At 43.6% G+C, this 22,500-nt stretch overlaps 3 protein-coding genes and 2 pseudogenes across 5 annotated transcripts in view; 1 reads left to right on the top strand and 4 right to left on the bottom strand.

Annotated features, from left to right (window-relative positions):
* Positions 1-574: 574 nt before the first annotated feature.
* Positions 575-4,594, bottom strand: LOC310816676 (peroxiredoxin-like 2A; annotated as a pseudogene). Its single transcript, XR_014555108.1, has 6 exons — positions 4,437-4,594; positions 2,732-2,911; positions 2,345-2,436; positions 2,089-2,229; positions 1,692-1,859; positions 575-1,118 (listed from the first exon to the last, which is right to left on the bottom strand). The product of XR_014555108.1 is annotated as a peroxiredoxin-like 2A (transcript).
* A 726-nt stretch (positions 4,595-5,320) lies between these two features.
* LOC310816677 (peroxiredoxin-like 2A) lies at positions 5,321-7,644 on the bottom strand (annotated as a pseudogene). Its single transcript, XR_014555109.1, has 5 exons — positions 7,323-7,644; positions 7,026-7,117; positions 6,598-6,738; positions 6,131-6,295; positions 5,321-5,774 (listed from the first exon to the last, which is right to left on the bottom strand). The product of XR_014555109.1 is annotated as a peroxiredoxin-like 2A (transcript).
* A 555-nt stretch (positions 7,645-8,199) lies between these two features.
* LOC310816927 (uncharacterized protein) lies at positions 8,200-10,554 on the bottom strand. The gene is made up of 5 exons (XM_083687281.1): positions 10,318-10,554; positions 9,915-10,088; positions 9,249-9,419; positions 8,500-8,658; positions 8,200-8,359 (listed from the first exon to the last, which is right to left on the bottom strand). The coding sequence occupies exons 1-5, from the start codon at positions 10,399-10,401 to the stop codon at positions 8,333-8,335; spliced, it is 615 nt and encodes a 204-aa protein (XP_083543407.1). The 5' UTR covers positions 10,402-10,554; the 3' UTR covers positions 8,200-8,332.
* A 2,577-nt stretch (positions 10,555-13,131) lies between these two features.
* LOC310817160 (S-adenosylmethionine synthase-like) lies at positions 13,132-20,473 on the top strand (the record flags this gene model as incomplete). Its single annotated transcript, XM_083687598.1, has 11 exons — positions 13,132-13,229; positions 13,519-13,626; positions 14,149-14,359; positions 16,229-16,306; positions 16,566-16,688; positions 16,955-17,067; positions 17,586-17,729; positions 18,723-18,941; positions 19,161-19,343; positions 19,940-20,073; positions 20,371-20,473. Exons 3-11 carry the CDS (start codon positions 14,269-14,271, stop codon positions 20,471-20,473), a joined length of 1,188 nt encoding a protein of 395 aa, XP_083543724.1. The 5' UTR covers positions 13,132-13,229; positions 13,519-13,626; positions 14,149-14,268.
* Positions 20,474-21,916: 1,443 nt separating this feature from the next.
* LOC310817017 (transmembrane protein 150A-like) overlaps positions 21,917-22,500 on the bottom strand; it is a 22,384-nt gene continuing 21,800 nt past the window's right edge. Inside the window, exon 7 of the mRNA XM_083687414.1 lies at positions 21,917-22,500. This exon is cut by the window's right edge and continues 1,439 nt beyond it. The gene's annotated coding sequence lies outside the window, so the exon portion shown is untranslated.

A 22,500-nucleotide genomic window follows, 5' to 3' on the forward strand; every position in this document is an offset into this window, starting at 1 on the left:
GATAAAATATAACCGTCAAAAACGAAATCGAAAGCTATTGTAAATATTGTAAAACAGTGCGTCTAGAGTTGACAAAGTGTGGTGTAGGCTATATATATATTCCCCTGAAGGAAATGTATGAAAATAAGGCGGACTGGTGAAATAATTTATCAAGATGACATACTATAATTCGCGTAGAAAACTCGACATTAGAACAGCTGATCTGAAGTGCAAGTAGAAGAGAAAGCAAGTTAGAAAGTTTGATAACATTACCTTTGTCCATGTTGTGTGTTGAATGACCTACCTCACCTGGGACATCACTGGTCACTACACCGACCAAGTCCCGCCCTCACCAGCAAGGGGATTGGCTGTCTTCATTTTGATTGCTCGACCGAGCGTCTTTCACATTGGCTGTTAGATATGCTAATCGTCCCTCTAAGTGTAACAGTCCTGTAAATGTTATTTTACTATGATACTAGGGTACCGTACCATCAAGTGTGAGCTCTTGATACAGTTAAAGTAACATGCATTTTTGGATTGTAGAAAACACTGATGCTTTTTACACAATAAAACACTACAATGGCAGCTGTTGGTTAGCAACGGTTTACGTTTATTGTCAGTGCATTGAGTGCAACACACGGAAGGTATCAGTTAGCTTGTCAGGGACAGTATGAGCTGGTTTGAGTGGAAGGACTGAGTGTAAATCATCAAGCCTGTCTCCTCCGTAGGGTGTCGACACAGACCATCATTAAGACACTCACCCAACCCACCACCACCAACACTGCAGTAAACACCGACGAAAAACACCCTCATTGAAATGTAAGTGTTGTTTTCTAAGCATAAGAAGCAGCTCACGTTGTTATCTTCAGTGCATTGCTGAAAATATGTTTAATACATTAACCTATAAAATAAAGTTTCATATGTTAGTAAAAAAAGAAAGAAGAGGTTGTACAGTTAAAGTGCCCAGTTCTGTGTCATATCATACTGAATACATCCTTCTGAGGACTGCACTTAACAGCCACCCTCCCTTTTACATGTCTGACCTATCTCCCTTTCTGGATCTTCTTCACAGCTTCCAGCACTGAGGGAAGATCGGCATTGTCCCCAAACTCCTTCTCCCTGTGCTCCAGAAGAATGCCCTGAGGAATAAAACATCACAATACCGATTAAATTCACTGAAAACGACACAACGTGTACCGTACTCACAACCATGAACACCCACTCTCAACCCAGAGGCCCCGCAGTGCAATAAAGGTTTGACTAAATCTTTGGAACACTCTCCCAAACCACATCAAAGAATCCTGCACGCTCTCCTCCTTCAAACGATCCCTCAAAACCCATCTTTTTAAACTTGCTGTTAATCTTTAACCATTTGTATTTGTTTTTACCGACTGTGCTTTTGTTTTACTTTTTATTTATCTATCTATTCTTGTTCTCTCCATGAAATGTACTGTAGTGTCTTTAAGCTTTTTACAAAATAAATGCACTGGGACCACATATACTGAAAAATGTATGCACTCACTGCAGTGTAAGTCACTTTGGATTAAAGTGTTAGCTAAATGGCATATATTATATTATTATAATAATAGTTATTATTATTATATTAATAATGTTACGTCAAACAAGACCCATTTCAGTCAAATAACATTGATATTGTAGGTGTCAATTATTGCAAGGTTTTCTATTCAAGTTGGACACGACAGGGGATTTACCTGTTTCTCTGCTCCAATCACATACACCCCACCAAGGATGAAGCCCTCCCCCTTCTTGTTCCCCTCATACCCCTTGTTCCGAGCCCGCAGGAGGTTCCGCCACACCCCCAGACGAGACAGACCCAGTCCCAGTCCCATCCTCCTGGGCTTGGGCCCATAGAAACATTGCTGCAAAGACAATGTTATCTCCTGTTATTGGGAATTCAATTCTAAGTACAGTGGTCTTTTTTTCCTACACAACTTGCTACAAAGGCACTATCAATGGAAAACATATGGAAATGTTGCCTACTGTCAATTTCTAATAGATGCCTCCCTTTGCCTTTCTTTGCACTGAAATCCAGCCAATAAAGCTCGGGAAAACTGACACCACTGTGTATTACTGAGAGAACTGCTTCACCTTTTCATCAAGAAAGATCTCCCCATCGAAGTAGCGTCTGAACTTCTGGATCTCTGTGCCAATGTCCTCCTTGACCACGGCGTACAGAGGGACCCCCAGCTCCTCCAGCTGGGGCTTCAGAGAGGACAGCTCAGAGGCCTCCTGGAGGAGAGACAATACACATCATCACAATGACACACAAATGTCTACACACTTCGGACATACTTAACACACGCACGCACGCACGCACGCACGCACGCACACACCCACACAGTACCTCTCTGCACAGGGATCATCCAGGACGCCTCACAGCCATGACGACAGCCCCAGTCCCCTCCCACAGACTCCCGGCTTTAATGGTCTTTACATCTGCAGACACAATCCAAATATTTGAATTGGTGGGGAGTTTTCATGCGCAGCTACAGTACAGTTTGTTGAAGCTACAGTACTGTTTGTTGAAGTATAATGAAACAGTATGTCTCTTCTAGCAAAATATACAGTACACTGAGCTTAGTACCCAGTACAGTGCTCCAGGGTGAATACCTTTCCCATCAGGGCTACCACCTTTACTTAATCTTAACTCATCCCTTGGCTATGGACAGTGTGCGAGATTAACTACAGTCAGTTAAGCCTCTTGTTTTGGGATGTGTTTTGGTCTCCTCACCGTCTATAGTTGTTTTGAGGTCAGTGTTCTCCAGGTGATGCAGGGTGGCCTGGGCTGACTGGGTCAGGAAGAGATCAGTGTTGGCCAGGAAGAGGCCAACCACAGCTGCCCCCCCTGCAGCCAGACAGACTGTCCACATTCCCATAGACGGGAGCTCCCCCTCCAGGAGAGAGGACAGCACTGCAGGAAGAAAAGAGACATTCATATTGGATGGGCCTACAGATAGTGAGATCATCAAAAGAGTCTATCCTCAATGGAATACTCTCAAATAAAACAGATGAGACTAGAACAAAAGGGCTGACACATTTGATAGATTTTGAAGTAAAAAATAAAATAAAAAAAAAGCAGTTGTGTTATTGTTCAAGATACCGTTTTGTTGTCAACAAAATTCATGTATGGTGCTTAACTGACTCCAGTACAACTCTGTAACCAGCCCCTTTTCTCCTGAACCGTAGATTGTTGGTTAAACTTTGAATGCCCACTGATATGACAACAATGTTTTGTGGCGCTGTGCCCTAGATGATTCAAGGGCACGCTGTGTGTCTGACCACTCACATGACAGGATGCAGTGACTCAGTTCTTTATTTAAAAAATAAAAAAAGACTCTGATTGTCTTCTCTCACACAGCATGTTGTCCTCTCAAATGAGGTCACGGACACTGTAGCAATGTTTGATAACTTCTGTATTTCACAACCTCCCATGAAACCCTGACACACTCACTGCTGCCCTACATGTCAGTCTGAGGACACATTGTCTTTATCAAGAAGGGTTTGATCTTAGGGAGGGAATTTCATGCATCAAGACCACTTTGCTATCACCATCACATTTGTTATTCTTAGTATGCCTGAAACTGTATTCTTCAGGGTGGCAAATGATCAATCATTTCTTTATTACAGCAAAAACCGGTCAAGTCAGAATGAAGGCTGACAACATACAGTATTGCTGCTTATCAAAGCTGTCCAAAGGGCAGTTACACCAAAGTACGACTCTTCTAAGGGGGGCCACACCCATTATATCAGTGTGAACCACAAGTTTCCTTGCACATTGAACATTCCAGTACACTTCTCTGTATCTCTAGAGGAACAAGTTAGAGTTCAGCAACAACAATATGGCCTTTAACCACAATCATGGGCCTGCTCATGCTACTGAGCCCAGCACTAAGACACAGTTCTGTGCACAAGTCTACATGACGTTCTACACAACATTTGACTCTAAAAAGGTCTAGAGTCATTTTACAATGTATGTCCAATTTCTACATAGATACTTCTCTCCACAAGGCTATCCCAAACTTAAATAGTAGACACCAAAGTCCCTTCCCCCTCATACAGCTGGTTAGGATCAAGAACAGAGCTTAACATTACCTATCTCCAGCTCAAAGACAGCACAACACTAAATGCACGTTTGACCAGCAGATAAGGCTGAATAACTAACAATATCAGTAATTTAGTCAACTGACAGGATAGATATTGTAAACATTAAAAAAAGAGTACGAAGAAAAGAACAGTAAAGAAAACCTTGGAACTAGTGAAAAACAGAATTGCCACTGATTGTTTTACTACTGTCAATAGCATTGAAACCCCATTTCATGCATCAAGCAGGCTATTCAATTTCTAAGGCCTAAGAGTCTACCAAATAAGTTATTTTCTAAGTTATTATAAATATTATTATAAAGATAATATTATAAGTATCATAAATGAATACCAACTTGTTGCCTTAGATATCCCAGGACCAAGTAGAGGCAGATCTGTTTGTTGCTCCTTCTGCTTCAGTTTATGTCGGTTGTGGGAATGAATGCTTTAAGCAAAGGCATGCCTCCCAAGGACAAAGACCCACTTAGACACACAAACACACACACACACACACACACACTTTCTCTCTTCTACTCTCACCCTACTACTCACTCGTCACACACGACCGGAGATTTCCAGGAGTGAGGTCATCTGAATAAACAAAAATCAGCCAATAACAGCTCTCTAAGACACATGTATGTATGAAACATGACACTTCCTGGCTTGAATGTGTCCAGAGCTGTCCAAGGCCTCATGGTATCAATTGAACACAAAATAGGAACAAAGAAATACCATATGCAGCGAAAAAAAAACTACAATCAAGCTTCACATTGAAAATGTGTTTTCGGTTTTTCAGGCTTTCACAGTATAGTGTTGATAGGGGACGATGTGGTTATATATGTGGTTATATATTTGAACTGGCTGTGCAACGTGGGTTGAGGGTGCGGACCTGAGGGGTTCTGGACTAACTGACCAGAGATGTAATGGGTTGTGCAATGTGATTAGGAATGTGCAATAACTGACCTGTATAATGATTGACGGTGTATTTGATGGTTGTGTATATGGATGTAACGTAGATGTTTGTGCTTATGTGTTAGGTCTTGTGCTTTAACATGTTGAAAGTTCCTTTTTATCTTGTTGAAGCATGTGATGTAAAACATTTCTGCGCAAGCAGACAAAGTACAATCTAATCTAATATCCTCCTGGGATCAGACGCATCTTTGCTGAACAAAACGTATTATTTTATCTGAAAAGTCAAGTAGGTCAACAGACTAAGGAGATCTGAGAGAGATTAGTGCAACATCTTTATTGTTAAATAGACAGGTCTCTCTGGCCCTCAGGCTGCCTGTGCATCTGCTGTGAGTTGACTAGTAGTGGGGAGATTTGAGTATAAAGCATCAGGTTTGTTCCCTCATCAGAGTTTAGACACAAACCATCATTAACACACTCACACAGCCCACCACAGCACCTACTACACATCTCGACAGGCACCCGAGGAGCCGAGGAGAACACCACACTACAAAACAAGCAAGACGTAATTCACACAACTTCGTCAATTGTGTACATTTCTTTACGACAAACAACGAAAACAGACCCGTCGGGATAGAATCTTGCAATCTGGAATCTAACAAAGGCACATGTTGTTACTCCTCCAGAGCGACAAGCCCTGACTGTATTGTCCTGGCAGCTCTGAGGACATCCAGGATGTTGACCTTATCCCCAAACTCCATCTCTCTGTGCTCCAGTAGGATACCCTGGAGAGAAGCATAGACAGTTGAGTTTTCGTGGGGCCAACTGATAAAGCATGGCAGCACTCTTCAAAAGTGAGAAGACACTTCAGATTATTTCACCCAATCCATGCTGTAGAACCAGTTGAACTACGGAACATTACAGTACAGTATGGGTGTGTATGACAGCTCATTACATTAGTAATCAGTGAATAACAGGACGTCAGAAAGGAACACTTTAGATGTATTTCCACAGAACAGTATGTGTGTATGAAAACTCATAACTCAGTAGGTGTTCATAGCATCACAGTCTATAATACTTGACCTCAGTCAGGAACACTTCAGATGCAGTGTGTTGTACAGTACATACAGTATGACCGTACCTGCTGCCCTGCCCCGATGACGAACACTCCACCGAGAACAAAGCCCTCTCCAAACACGTTTCCTAGGAAGCCGTTCTGGAATGCCCTCAGGCCGTTCATCCACACGCCCGCACGGAAAAACGCCAACAGGCCCATCTTACGCTCCCGTGGGCCATAGAAATGTTTCTGCAAGAGAGATGACAGAAGACTTGTGAAAGTTGTGAAATAGAGCTTTGTACACTTTGTAAAAATGACTGGTCTTTTAATAAACTGTCACAGTTATGAATGACTGATTGGATGATTAACAATAGATAACTGTAAAAGAGATCAGTCTTTTAACTCATCACTGGTTGGGAAATAACATTTCAAAATATCCATTTCTCTAAAGTTCAATGAGAAGCAAGTTGGTAAGACAAGGCCAGTGATTTGTAAGGCAAAATAAACAGAACTGCTTCCAAGTAAGTGTTTACAGTACCCTGTACAAATACCTTTTCATCAACAAAGATTTCCCCATTGAAGTAGGGTCTGAAGTTCTGGATCTCTGTGCCAATGTCCTCCTTGACCACAGCGTACAGAGGGACCCCCAGCTCCTCCAGCTGGGGCTTCAGAGAGGACAGCTCAGAGGCCTCCTGGAGGAGAGACAATACACATCATCACAATGACACACAAATGTCAACACACTTCAGATATACTTAACACACACACACACACACACACACACAAACACACACACACTTTATAATAGTGACCCAGGAACACACAGGGCCTCACTCAGAGTACAGCCCAGACCAGAAACAGACACAAATTACTTTACACATGAAGGTAAAGTAAACTGGTAGTGAGAGACAACAGACACAGTTAGACATTGTAGCCATTCAAAGGCATACATTGTTAAAACTATTCAATGTAGGCTTACCTCTCTGCACAAAAATCATCCTGGCCGCCTTACAGCCATGATTACAGCTCCAGACTTATCCCACAGAGCGTTGGCCTTGAAAGTAGTTTGTTCTATGTGAGGAAATAAGGTGAAAGGCTACAGTAAGGACACACTGGCAATGTTCAGTCAGTAGGAAATATGGAATTTAACATTTGCACCACTCATTTCAGAGGGCATATCTGGGATGCAATTAATAGGTCTAATAATATTCGGTTACAACAGTTGCATTTTCCACTAGTAACATCAGGAAAATAAAACGGTGCTTTACAAACGTACCTCCTGTCAATGTTTTGAGCTCTGCCTCCTCTAGATGTTTGAGGGTGGCTTTCAACGGTGGAGTCAAAAACAAGTCGGTGAAACCGCGCAAAATGCCAGCTATAAATGCGCCTACTGCTCCCAATGTCTGGACCACAACGTCCATGGTCAACAGCTCTCTCTCTCTCTCTCTCTCTCTCTTTCTTTCTTTAAACTTCTAAAAATGAGGAATACATTCACCAAAAGAATGAAATCTTCACTCTTGGCCTATTTCAAAGCAACATATGCAACCCCATGCGAACTCCGGAGGCGTCAGTGCACACAGATACAGCTTCTTGTGACTCGCTCACTTGCCGAGTGGGTTTATAAATGCCCGAAGAATTTAATTCAGCCAACAAATCGTTTTCCAACAGTCTAAGCACTTTTGTAACTGGCCACGTCTCCAAACATTGTTTTGATATTACACAAGTGCTTTCGAAAGAGACAACCACTGGTCTTGGTAAATATAAAAAAAATGCGTCAGTCAGAAAAGTGGTGATTGCGCGCTTCACAGATGTGGTCAATCAGTGAGGCGCCATCACAATCAAGCATCTCACAGCTGTCGCGCTCGATAGTTGGTGTACGTACACACTGATCAAATTAAATCGACAGTTGCAATAAAAAGATGTGGTCTAGTGTAAATTACAAAAAAAATATTTTCTCCGCGGGAAGATTACCTGAACTGAGACAGTTGGGTGGCCAATATTTAGGCCCACAAATTGAGGTGTGAAGTATGAAGTCATCAATTGGACTAATCAGGGAATACAAATACAATGCAGCTCAAGACCTAAACATGTTTATTTATTTCATATTGAACAAATACATATACATTGTAACATATAAATTACATAAGGGAAGATCTATCATGCTGATAGAGACATGCCATTCATTAGGCCTAAGTATATTTATCAGAGTAGGTAATAACTTAAGAGTATGCATCATTGCATTTCTAACAAATATCCATGTCCAAATGTCATGTGGACAAATATTATTCAATATTCTGCATCTTCGTCCTCCTCCTGAAAAACAGAATAACGTTTATTATAGGTGGAAATTAAAGCATCAGTCCAACAGATACGGTGCTATATATAAATATATATTTCTAATGGTTGACAGTTGAGCCAGAGGCTCTGACAGTGAAACTCTCTCAGACCATCACCTTCTCCTTGGCTTGGTTATCAAGGGTTGTATTTTCAGGGGGAGCCCCCTGCGACGCCTCCAGCCCCTCCTCAGATTGTGTCACCTCTGTTTTGACATCATCGGTCTCCGAGGCCACCGTGTAATCAGCCGTCTCGGTAGGTTCTAGTTTATCTGTCTCCTGTGACAAGTTTGGTCAGAGGGACACTGGTTGAGTACTGTTGGAAATCCCTGCCTCTCTGTCTGTGGGTGTCCCTCCTCTGACGTGTCAGTACTTGTAACTTAGTACAGCAGGGGAGGCTGGTGGAGGTAGGAATCGGAGGATGGATAGATACCATTCCTCTTTCCGTTCCATGCATTACAATGAGCCCGTCCTCTGATTTCTACCTCCAGCAGCCTCCACTGCTGTACAGTATATCAGTTGCTTTCCAGGCCCTAGCTGGCTGCCTCACTCTGGTCCCTGGTGGCCTGTTCTCTACTTCTTTGGCTGAAGATACAGTATCTTCACAACACCTGTCACCTTCAGACTTGGTCCTGTCTTTTCTAGACATCTTTTCCTCTCCTCATATCACACGTGTCTTATCTTTCCTCACTTTTTGTTCTCTTCTTCTCTCTGTCCTTCTCTGAGGTAATATTCATTGTCAGTTGTTCTGTCTTTTGGGTTAGAGTAGAAGAAGAAAATACTCAGCATGCCTCAAAAATACATTCTGAACCTCAATCAATCAATGACTGAAATCTTTCCTGAGTATGCCACATCACATTGAGCATCACCTTGTCTTGGTCTCGCTGGTCGGGGGAAACAGGTGTGTGCTTTTCTTGTGGTTCCTCAGTTCGACTCTCCTCAGAGTGAGGCTCAGTCTCCTCTGGTTGGAGAGGATCCCTCTCTGGTCCTGGAGAGGACAGGACTTGTGTGGAATCACTGGTTTCAGGTTCATCTGTGACCTGGTGAAATGTTGTGATGGAAGACAAGACTGAGTTGAAAAGACTGTGACATCTTCCAACTCAATCCTACCCTCCCTCCTCTGTTGGTATTTCCTGTTGTGACTGCAATCTTGTTAATCATGTCTTATATCTTTGGCATGTTTATATGGCTGAAAATGTCCTTTCTGTATTTCAGTATACTGTATATTTACATGGTTAAAGTATTTTTTTTTTTCCGATGACTTCCTTTCCTTGTCCCTCCTTTCCTTTCTACTAATTCAGTCCTTCAGATAACATAACACACGTCTCCAACTTGCCTTGTCCTTGGCTTTTTATCCTCTCATAATCCTAACTTTCATTTCTATGTCTGTCCTTGCTCCTTTTCAAACACACTGTGGTGTCCTCAATCTGAATATGTAAAAACAAATCATGAATGTAAACAAGTTCAGCATCATGTTTAAAACAGCATGACTACGGTGTTTTGAAGTAGGCTACGTTTTCACACATCGTCATCACCTTGTCTTGGTCCGGCTGGTCTGGAGAACCAGATTTCTCTGTCTCTTGTGGTTCCTCAGACTGTCCTCCCTCAGAATGAGTCTCATCTGGTTTGAGAGCATCCCTCTCTGGTCTTGAGGCTGACTGGACTTGTGTGGAATCACCTGGTTCACTGGTTTCAGGTTTATCAGTCACCTGGTGACCAACATGTTAGACACAACAACATGAGGTGGAATCACTGAAGACATTCATCCAGGTGTCTTGTCCTCTGCTCTAGCTGCGCTCTTTAAGGCTATTTTTTGAATGCGTGGAGATCAAGTTCTAGATGCTGTCCTCTCTGTATATTGTAATGCAATCAAAATAGGGTCAGCCTAAAGATAAAGTGCAATTCCATGGACGAAAGATGGAGTGGTAGTGTCATCACCTTATCCTCATCTTGTTCGCCGATTGGCTCTTTTTCCTCCACTAGGTCACTGGACGACTCTCCGTCAGGTTTTCCCCCCAGCATTTCCGAAGGCCCTTTGTCACCTGCACTGATGACCTCAGAGGGAGGAGCAGCCCCAGACAGATCTGGAGCTGTGACATCATCGCTGGCTTTTACCTGGTAGATATACAGCACGTACCGCTGCTATGAATCATTCTGTTCTGTGCCAACATTGCCTTGTGCACCAATGACATCTGACAATAACAGAAACTTCAGACAGGAGAGGATGAGCCATGCAAAATAATGTGCAGAGGAGGGAAATCCCCGTCAGCAAAAGGAACAGAGCTGGAAATCCCCATGAACATTGACCACAGAAACCGTCTAGCTTGCCAGATCGTTTGTCCTTTGACACATCGCCTGCGCAAAGAGACTAGATATAGCCACTGAGATAGAATAAGGCACCACCAGCAAAGCCACACAGCCGTTTGAGGAGTATTCTTGAAATCAGAGATGTCACCTCCTTGTCTGTGATATCCTCTTCAGCTTTGTTTGTGATTTCTTCCGCTGCCTGGCTATTCTCTGGGGAGGAGGTGGTGATGGGCACTTCTGATTTCATCGGCTCACTCTCATCATCACCATCTGATGTTACCCTGGTGCTCTGACCAGATGCTGCAGGCTCTTCTGTTGAGATCTGCTGATGGTTTTGATTATGATTTGGTTAAACCCTGGAGGATCTCATCCCTCCCCCTCTCTCTCCCTCCCCCTCTCTCTCCCTCTCCCTCTCTCTCTCTCTCTCTCTCTCCAGCTGTTGTCCCTCTCTGATCCTCACTTCAAGCTGAAGGTTTCAACAATTGATTCCTGGCCATTGTGAACGTCTAGGCCTGGTCGAGGTGGGTTTGGGATAGTCTTTCAGAGAAATGTTTTATGGCTGGTTTATTGTTTGGGGTTCTCATGCTCCAACATAATTAATAATTAATGAAACACATTATGTAATAGTGAGCTACTGTATCCTGTGAATTATACAACATGAAGAACCCAGATAATAACTATAAGTACCCCATCTTCTGCCTCCTCCACTGCAGCAAGCTTTGGAGGGTTGAATTTCTTGGGCCTGTCTGAACTGGGCGTTGGTGGTGATGTTGCAACTACTTCCTTGGGTTTCTGGAAAAGATCAACATAATTAAACTCTCCTAGGCACACACACACACACACACACACACACACACACACACACACACACACACACACACACACACACACACACACACAGATAGAGGGAGGGGGGGGAGAGAGAGTGAGAGTGAGAGTGAGAGAGAGACATACTTTGGGTCCTTCCATGGACTCCCTGATCTTGTCCTCCTCAGCCTTCATCTGCTGCTGGTACAAAGCCTCATCTCTGGCTCTCTCCTGCTCCTGCTCCAGTTGCCTCTGATATGCCATTTTCTGAAATTACCATAAATTACATGATCAAATCTGGAAAACCCTTTATTTGGATAGTCTTCAATCATTTTATATCCTCTCTATCCATTTTTGGGAGAGAGAGTTTCTAGCCTGTATGTGTCGTGTCCGTCATTTGAAGGTTGGAGACTGGCAACGTTAGTATATACTGCCCCACACTGGCAATAGATGGGATAACATATTACTTACTTTCTGCTTATAGTCCAAGTTTTCTTTATACTTGTAAATCCAATGCGCAAGAAATTCGATAGGGTCCATGGGCCGCTGCTCGGCCACCTCGGCTAGTCCCTCCACAAGACATTCCCCCATGCCTTTTTTTAAGTATTCTGAGTCCATGTTCCTGTGTTGAAGTGAAGATTTTTTTTTTTCCAAGTGATCGCATGAAATGCGGGCATGAAGGTGAGCACCACCAATGACGTATGTTTGAGTACAACTGAACCTGAAGCTAGAGGGACAGAATGAGGATGGCTAACGACGTTTGCGTTGGCTGTTTAAGCAATTAAAACACCAATTTCCATCATAAAATGTTTCTATTTATTTGCAAATACTAAAAAGAATGCCTAGACACATAACAGTGTTGTTATTTTAATTTCTTAACTTTGCATGCGATAAATCAGTACTGAATAGAAGTGTTTAGAACACAGACAAACCTGTCTTTTTCTTTCACAGCGTCCGGATGTAATCCTGTATCTCCATGGTAACCGTGCTACTTCGTAAATCTACCCCCGAATGTTGAGATTGACGTTCCGCCTTGACATGAAGAAGAGTATGCAACATGAACAACCATGCATTTTCTTCCACAGTACTTCTCCTGAATATGATTTAATTCAAATGCTGTATTCTCCATTTTCCAGGTAGGTTTATACCAGATATATTAATTATTTCCACTGTTTACCAATCGTAATGAAAGTGAAAGTCTACTGCAGCCTAAGTCACTGTTGTGTGTAGGCCCTAACCATTTATTATTATTTATATATATATATTATACATATAAATAACAATACACTAATGAGTCTATTGATTCTGGCTCTACAAAGAATTAGTTCACATGATAATGGTTGATAATTGATATGACCATTCAGGGAGGAGGTTACTGCTCATTACAGGTCACTTGGTCAGATCTTTACAGATCATTACAGGTCATTGGGTTTAAAGTCACACACACACACACACACACAATTTTCAATGCATCCATCAGACTGAAGACAACCAATAATTCTGCATGATTGCACTAAAAAAGACTGTCTTGTTTTGTTTTGGTTGTAACTTTATTCTTAGGTCTGGTGGTTCAGTGATGAAATGAGAGATTGCGGGTCACGCATCGTGGAAAGAGAACCGCCGCTGGCTGGCCGGGGTCGGAATGCACCGCCTCAGATATACCGGGGACGGACGGACGGACAGACAGACACACCCTGCAGCTGCCACATTCCCCAGAATTACTGGAGGGGAAACAGGTTCTTAACACCACTCACAGTCACACCGTTGCCACTCTACGCTGCCCTCCACAGACACAGTCACAGTCAGTCACAGACACCTCACAGTCACCACAGTCATCTCACCAACACCTGACCCCGATCCCAAACCACCACCACACATCACAATGCTCACACTCGCTTGATGAGGTGAAGACATTTGAATGGGAAAGTTAAGCACTGCTCCATAGGTGCCCTTTTTTTGCGGTGACTGCATGTGGTACTGGAAGTTACTGCGTGCAATGCTGATAGTATTGTCTGTTCCGTACAGGATGGCCAACATGACACTGTACTCCACGGCTACTTCTTGTTCAGAAGGCATGGAGGAGTACAGCGGGACCTGCTGGCAGGCATCCAACCACAGAACCCTAGCCCTTTTGTAGGTATAGAAATTCTTTGATCGGGCTCTGTGTATACAGTCCTAGTGAATCCACCAGGACACTGAGGGGCCCCCAGAAACAAAGTTAGAGCACCGGGGGGAAATCAGATGATAGGGAGAAGACAAGAGAGCCCCTTGGTCAAGTGAACAGTCCTGGTTAAAGTCTGGTCCTCAGATTGTGGCTCAGATTGCAGTGAGGTATTCAGCATGTGAGGAGTTAAAAAAGTTTCTCCAGGAAATGTTAATCCCTCCCTCCCCTTCCTCCCTTCTGAATGGTCTAACCCGCCAGTTCACATCACCCCCACCCCCTTTGAGTGTGAGTGTGTATATGAGTGTGTATATGAGTGTGTATGTTGTCTTTGCCTTATATAGAGCAACACTGTTGTGGCTGCAGTGCCTCAGGACTTGGACCGTGTTTCTACTTGCAAAGGAGCAAAGCCTCTCTCTCTCTCTCTCTCTCTCTCTCCCTCTCTCTCACACACACACACTCTCCCCCTCTCTCTCTCTTATCCTCCTGCAAAGAACACAAGGACACATTTGCCGGCCGGTGCAACAGTCTCTCCACCCTACGTGCCCTGTGCCACCTCTGTCTCTCCGTCTTCTAACTCCTCTTCATTGTTGAGCTGCTCAGAAGGGGCCAGAATGAACGGTCCAGTGGACGGGATGTACAACTCCGAGCACTACGATGGCTCCTTCATGTTTACCTCTGAGTCCGTGGGAGAGGGACATCCTGGTGAGTAGAAATCTCCTGCTGTTTACTGTCCCGCTGTTGGGTTAATAAAGATTATTTGACTTTAATTTATTTGTGACCCCTCATACAGCTGTCTGCACCTCTGTATGGCCCCCATGCAATATGCATCAAAGCACAGACAAATTATGAGACATGCATTATCAGAACATGTATTGATACTCTAGCTCACACTTGGTACTGGTAGAGATAAGCCAATAGGACGACTTAGTGTTCATGTGATTTTGCAGTGCAAAGGAACAAACTAGAGATTTGATATAAGCGGATTGACTTAGTGCAAGTTTGCACCATGCAAGTTGAAAGAAAAACTGATTTAGAGAGTACAAACGTTTGCTTTCATCTTTGATGTCTGTACAATTTGTTCAAAGTCAGAGCTTACTGTGGAAGCACGGTAGACATTTCATTGACAAGCTCTGAAGCTCTGAACATGTGTTGCTGTTTCTTGCCAGGTACTGTTACTGGGTCAAATTTGAACTTGAACTTGCAGTGTAGCAGGTGCAAGTTCATTTGATTTGACCTTTGTTGATGCCCACACTAGTCCAACTGTACATGCTTACAGTACGCTCAAAGTAAAACAGTAATCTCCAACACGTTAACACATCAACAGCTTCTGTATCTGTGCATGTTATTATGATTATAATGTTGATAAATACAGACCCAACCATCCCTCCCACTCCCACTACCACATGCTAACACATGCACTTGACATATGCACTCATGCCCTGGCCCTGCGCCATGAACCATAGACACTCACACCTGCTCATCATGGTAAATGGCTTGGCCTCCTATAATGTCACTATGTGTTCAGCTACCAACTTGTAACCACCCCCCCCCCACACACACACACACACACACACACACACAAATGTAGTTATGTTGTCAATAAACACGTGCACAGGTCTTAGACTTAAGAAACACTCCACTCCATAACTTCTGTTGTAGATCAAATCAATGGATATTAGGATTGATTTGGTTTGTTTATCCTTTGATTTTCACCTCCAAGTTTGTATGAACGGTTCGACTGATAAGATTGACCTACAGTACGTGTTGTAAGAAAGCCAGGAAAGTATCTCCACGTTGTTATTGTGAACTGTAGGATATCAATGACGCTGACCCTTATGCAAGTGTTGATATGCTGCTTGACCCTCTCACCCAATTATCATGTGTCGACACTCTCACTCACTTTCCCTCAGTCTCACTGTCTGATGAGAGGCTTTCTCAGAGAAGTTACGTAATGAGAAAAGAACTATGAAAACATACGTGTATGTGAGATTGATGAAGCAGCATTACTAAGCACTCGTCTTGGAGCGCATCAATGTAAATGAAATAGCATAGCAACGATCTGAAAGAACACCGCATTTCTGAGGAGAGGTATAGTGGGAGCACTCGTTTGAGTACCGTTTGAAGTACTCCAGTATTGTTTTTACAGTAAGGTTTGCTTGCTCTTCTTCTACCCCACATACTGTATATGGTGGTATACATGAAGGGTCTTGGCACTCTGACGCTGTGGACTGAAGCACGCTACAGAGGTATGCAGCCGCGGAACCAGGGCTATTCCGAGGGTTGGAAGCAGCGCCCCATGAGCCAAGAGTAGTATTCTGACGGAATGGGTGAAATTCAATCTCTGGTAGCTACTCAGTCTTAGCTTGTGTCATGTGTTTCAAAAGGTCAGACCAGGAAGCCCTCGTACAGTACCAACCTGAGGAAGACCATTATGAACAGTGAGGATAGGCTTACTGTACTGTACACAAACACTCATTAAGCTAATGGGCTACCATTGCCGTTACTACGCTCAAAGTCAAAGTGGGCTTACCTGTTGCCACGTTAACTAAGTTATAACTTTGTGTGTTCCAGATAAGATATGTGACCAGATCAGTGATGCCGTGCTGGATGCTCACCTGAAGCAGGATCCTGATGCCAAGGTGGCCTGCGGTGAGTGTATGAACATGGTCTCACCAGCGGGGGGCAGCACAGTCCATTTGGCATATGATATCTCTCTGTTTATCAAAAGGAGGCTATTACCACATACTGTATTAAAGAATAGAACACGGAAGAGGTTTAAATATAACATTAACATTTTGTATTAGCAACAGCAAACCTTTTGTATTTATTTCAAACTGTATGATGATTCTCCCGTTCATCAGGATGACTAATTCAGTGTTAGTAACCGGTGGTCTTCATGTGTAAACAGAGACGGTATGTAAGACGGGCATGGTGCTGCTGTGTGGAGAGATCACATCGCGGGCCAACGTGGACTACCAGAAAGTCGTGAGGGACACCATCAGACACATCGGCTACGACAACTCTGACAAAGGTCAGTTGGACTCATTATTGTCATCATTCATTCCTGCGTCATGTCTTACATGACGTTACCGTAGGCCTACTTTGCTTTCCTTTAAGCCTCATTTGATAGGCCTCTAGATGGTCTGTAGATGCTCAAACTATCCACTAAACTATCAACTCGGGAACTTGGTTAATTTGCAACCATTTTATAGGATTGGGTTCAGGGCTACGTTTCAGGGTAAGTTTTAGGCGTGTGTAGTCTTAGATATGTCCTATCTGGTGTCTCGCTCCCCCCAGGTTTTGACTATAAGACCTGTAACGTGTTGGTGGCCCTGGAGCAGCAGTCCCCCGACATCGCCCAGGGAGTCCACATCGACAGGATGGAGAGCGACATCGGGGCGGGAGACCAGGTGACCACTCTCTCATCTATGTTAGGGGGAAAGACTTATAATCATAATAATGTTACAGTCGCAGTTCTGCTTTTCAGTTGGCTGTGATGTTTGACAATGATATTCACACAGGTGTAGCGGCTGTGGTTCCTTGGTGAACTGCACCTGCTTGATGAGTAACCTTGACTGAGACCTGACGACTAGTGTTCAAGGGTCAAGGCTTTAGCTCAGCAGGCCAACGTGGTCTTGAGTCAAAAGTCAAGTGGATAACCTAAACCTGAAAACGTCTGTTAGCTCCTAGAGCCAATGCATCTGGCTTTGGCTCAGTGAGCTAACTCGCTTGCACGACCAATACCTGGCCGGTCGCACAGGTATACAATGGTAAACCAAAAGTGTTTCAAAGTGAAAAGCTATAGAAGAAGTTCAAGTTCAAGTTCATGTTCATGTTCAAACAGCCGTTTTTTTTCTGCCATCAGGGTTTGATGTCTAAATCAATTGTTGGCTGATTTCATTCTAAACTGCCTATTCTGTGTTTGTAGGGTCTGATGTTTGGCTACGCCACAGATGAGACCGAGGAGTGTATGCCTCTCACCATCGTCCTTGCCCACAAACTTAACTCCAAGATGGCCGAACTGAGGCGGAACGGGACCATCCCCTGGCTGCGCCCAGACTCCAAGACCCAGGTATGACGATGGAGGATCGGAATGCCCAGAGAGAGCTCCTCCCTCTTCATGTCATGTCATTCCATAACACTTCAAATAAAATTGCATTCCATAAATGGCAGTTCAAACATGAGGGGCTCCCCTCTTTTAGAGACCCCCACTCCCCTCTCCTTCCCTCCGTCCAATGTCCAGCCTCAGCCTATCCCTTTTCTGAGAAATGCAAATGTGCCAATAGTGAACTTGCTCAAGCACAGGCACGTACACCCAAGTCACATGCTCCACAGTATACAACAGTTATGCAAGTCGGTACAGAGTTGGCATCTAACCAATGAGGTTGACTCGAGACTGTTGTCATGTTTACATGGAACCAAGTGATCAATATTGCTTCACACCATGAGGATGCTGACGCCCTAGAAAGCTTGGATTCTTTTACATGATCTGTTTTTATTTTAACTGTTGAAGGGAAGAATTTCCAGGGACCCCAAACACACACACAGGCATGCACACACACACCCACACACACACCCACTCCCACGGAAATCCCTTATTGGTCAATAGGGGATCTCACTGTCCACCTGTCACTCCCCCTGCCCTCGGAAAAGGCTCTGCAGCTAACGATTGGGCCTCTTTGGAAGCTGAGACCTCAAGGTGCTATTTGTGAGTTCTCTATTTGAGTTCTTGAGGTTCAGTGGCGAGCAGTGAAGTGTGCCTCATTTGGGCTCGTGTGACTCCCCACACCCTTCAGCTCATGATTTACATTACAAAAGTCCAATTGAAGGTATCGCAATGACCTAGATTGAATATACAGTAATTCACATGGCTTTATATATATATATATATATTCAACAGAGCAAACATTAGAGTTTCAGTGGATCAAATATCTCTCTCTCTCTCTCTCTCTCTGTCTCTCGCTCCATCTCTCCCTCTCTCCTTTGCTCCCTCTCCTAATCTCTCTCTCTCTCTCACACACTCCCTCTCTCCCTCTCTCTCTCCCTTGCTCCCCCCTCCCTCCAGGTGACAGTCCACTACACCCAGGAGAACGGAGCGGTGATCCCCAGGAGGGTCCACACGGTGGTGGTGTCTGTGCAGCACGACGACTACGTGGACCTGGAGGAGCAGAAGGTGATCCTGAAGGAGAAGGTCATTAAGGCTGTGGTGCCCTCCAAGTACCTGGATGAGAAAACCATCTACCACATCCAGCCCAGCGGGCGCTTCGTCATCGGGGGACCCCAGGTGTGTATGACCCCCCCCCCCCCCTCCATTTTCAAGACCCCGCCCCCCTCTCTGATTTCCTTAATCACTTCCAGTTCTGAAACCTCTCTATATGCTGGTATTCACCTATAGGTTATTTTTGAAAAGCTCAACCAAGTTTCTGCTTTAAAACCTTATTTGTAAAGTTCATAAAACCTACAGTCATGTATTTGTTTTCCCTCTCCCGTCTGGCTCTGATAGGGCGATGCTGGTGTGACAGGCAGGAAGATCATCGTGGACACGTACGGAGGCTGGGGAGCCCACGGTGGAGGGGCCTTCTCTGGTAAAGACTACACCAAGGTGGACCGCTCTGCTGCTTACGCTGCTCGCTGGGTGGCCAAGTCCCTGGTCAAGGCCAAACTCTGCAAGAGGGTGCTGGTACAGGTGAGAGATTCACACACACACCTGGTTTGTGTTCAGTAGGGGCAAATAGGAGACATCGTCTTGAAATGGAAGAGGTAGTGTCCAATAAGAAAACCACATTTCGGGGGGCGCTTAGTGGCGTAGCACACTAATGCGCTTACCACGTAAACGTTCCTGGTTCGATTCCGACCCTCGACCTATCTTGCATGTCATCCCTCCTCTCTCTCCCATCCTTCCTGTCAATCTCTACTGTCTCTATCCCAATAAAGCAGAAATGCCCAAAAAACATATTTCAAAGAAAACCAAATTTCTGTTTCAATATGTTTTGCTGCGTAGTGCCCTAATGAACCCAACCCTAGAGTCCTCAGTGTTAACCGTCCCCCAGTCTATATTATCAACGGGTGATGAGTTGATCTCTTGTTACGTTTACATTTACATTTATGGCATTTAGCAGACGCCTTTATCCAAAGCGACTTACAACAAATACATTTGTCTAACTAAGTGAATCATCTATCCATCCGTCATCATATGAAAAAGTAATCTATGCTAGGACCAGGGGCTATTGGCAGTCACAATGGTAGAAGAAGGAATAATATATATATATATGTTTTTTAAAGGTGTCCTATGCCATTGGAGTGGCCCACCCTCTGTCCATCTCCCTCTTCACCTACGGCTCCTCCCAGAAGAATGAGAAGGAGCTGCTGCAGATCGTCAACAAGAACTTTGACCTCCGACCCGGGGTCATTGTCAGGTGCGTGTTTATCATATTGGCCTCTGCCATGCATTTCCAATAGCCAATAGAAGTCATGCATTTACACAATTCGCCTTGCCTTTTAGTGTGACGAGCAAGCCTACTGGCTTCTGTTGATAAGAAGCTAATCTATTGCTAACGTCTTCTGATGGCTTCTGCGATTGATTGATTGACCGACTGATTGATTGAACTGAGCAGGAGAACTTAAATTAATGGCCAGGGTTAATTGCCTGTATGTTTACATTGGGTTTTGATTGAATGAAGTTACAATTGAATACCTTGTATGAACGTCCACAGAGACCTGGACCTGAAGAGGCCCATCTACCTGAAGACTGCCTGTTATGGCCACTTTGGCAGGAAGGAGTTCCCCTGGGAGGTGGCTAAGAACCTCAACTTCTAGGCTACGTTCGACGAACGTTGGAGCGTTGGGGCGTTAGGGCGTGGGGCGTGGGGTGGAGGGCGGAGGGCGTTGAGCAGTGGCAACATGGACAGCTGTCTCTCTGAGCTGCTGTGACTCAGTAGGGTCCTAGCAGCTGTTAGGGCTGGGGGGGGGTGGAGGGTGGAGGGTTGGCAAGGGTAGGGTCACTCTCTCAATGTGAAAAATAAAACCCCAAACATCTCGGTCATACGATTGGTGACGGGAAGGGGCGGTGGCTGTAATTTATTACTCTATTAACCCCCATCCATGACCTTAGCAGTCATTAGATCTCTGTGAAGCTAGGTTGGTATTTTTAACGACAAATTTATACACCCCATACATATGCAGTTTGATACATGCACACAGCACACATCTTGCTTTTTGGTGCAGTTTTCTCAAGCTGTTTGAAAAGCTGCCTTAAGTGTCAGAAGTGCCTAGTGTCAGCTGGACGAGAATAAAATCTCTTTAAACTCTTTTATCTGCTAAAACTGCCTTTTGTTTAAAAAGTGAATGACCAAATACAAAGGTAGAATAGCAATACACCAGCAGAGATCTTAATACCTTCAGTCACTATTATGCCTTAATACTAACTGATGCCACTAAGTAATTGCATTTGACATGTAAAGATTATTATATTTTTTTTCTAATTTCAGGTAACATTGGTCGAGTATAGTTACAGTATATGTTGCATGATGCCGGTGCAACATGTGTGCATGTTCATATTTGTAGAGATTGTCTGCTTTATGGAATTGAATTGTCTGCTTTATGGAAGATGAATAGTGCTCTACTGTGGACCTTCATTGAAACACTGTAAAAACGACCCTGGTGGTGCTCTTAACAGAATTATAATGTCTAGTGATTCTAGAATGTCTGTTCTAGTGATTCTACTTCTATGGTGCTCTCTCTACAAGGACCCCACAGGGCCCCTGTAAGACCATTTCACCGTGCATACCTACTGTATGTAGCTAAACCAGGCTGTAAAAACCTGTTAGTGTATGTAGTGACAGACGGAACAACTGATTTCATAGACAGATTTAATTTCCAAAGAAGGGCAGCAATGATGTAGTCTGCCTCCTGATCTGTTTGTTTTGTCACCCGCTGCATCAAACAGTCTTTCTCTCTCTCTCTCCTTTAACTGCTTTAAAACCTGGTCAACTCAGATCCTTCATGTACACAGTTTGTCAATAGATAATGCTGATCAATGTAAATACGCTTTTGAACAATAAAACATTTTAACTAAATAATATATTCTCAGTATCTTTTTAATGTTTTTTTCTTTTTCTTTTCAAGTCTCCCACCTTAAACAGCAGCTGGTGTTTTGTGATGTCAAGATAGTTAAAGTGTATGTATAGATGTCACATGATATATACTCTATACGGTAGTGAAGTATTACTTGGCTTCACTTACCCGAGAGGAGAGACATTATTCAGATTTAGGTTACCAGTTGAATCACAGAAAACGGTTTTATTCTTTGTTGAAACATTGCCATTTCTCACTTTGAAATACAAAAGTGCTTTGGGAAATCAGGCTTAGCAAAAACAGGATCCAAAGTCAACATCATTTTCTATATCATATTGCTTTAATACCTGAACAATTTCAAAGAACTGTATCAAATGTATCAAAGAACATTGATTAAACTTATTGTCTTGAAACTGTTTTTTTTTTACCTACATGAATTAGGAACAATATATCAACGATATAAACTTTGAAATGCAGCAAAATTATACATTTTCTGGGTTTGGTTCCGTCTTCAGTAGAAGACCACATGACCTTCTATCCTGTTAGAAACTCACCTCTTTATCAAATGGCGTCTTTGTTTCTTTAACATTATTGGGAGAAATCAGCTTGTGGCACGTGAGGCGACTGTAAATGACACTTCATCCATTACCTTTGATCTGAGCGCCCCCTGCTGGTCCCAACTTGTAACGCCCCCAACACAGAATTTGAAAATGCAGGTTGGTAAAAATCCTCTCTCATACTGTAACTGTCCTAATCCAGCATATAATTAT

The sequence above is a fragment of the Argentina silus genome, assembly GCF_951799395.1.
Source record: "Argentina silus genome assembly, chromosome: 16".
NCBI lineage: Eukaryota > Metazoa > Chordata > Actinopteri > Argentiniformes > Argentinidae > Argentina > Argentina silus.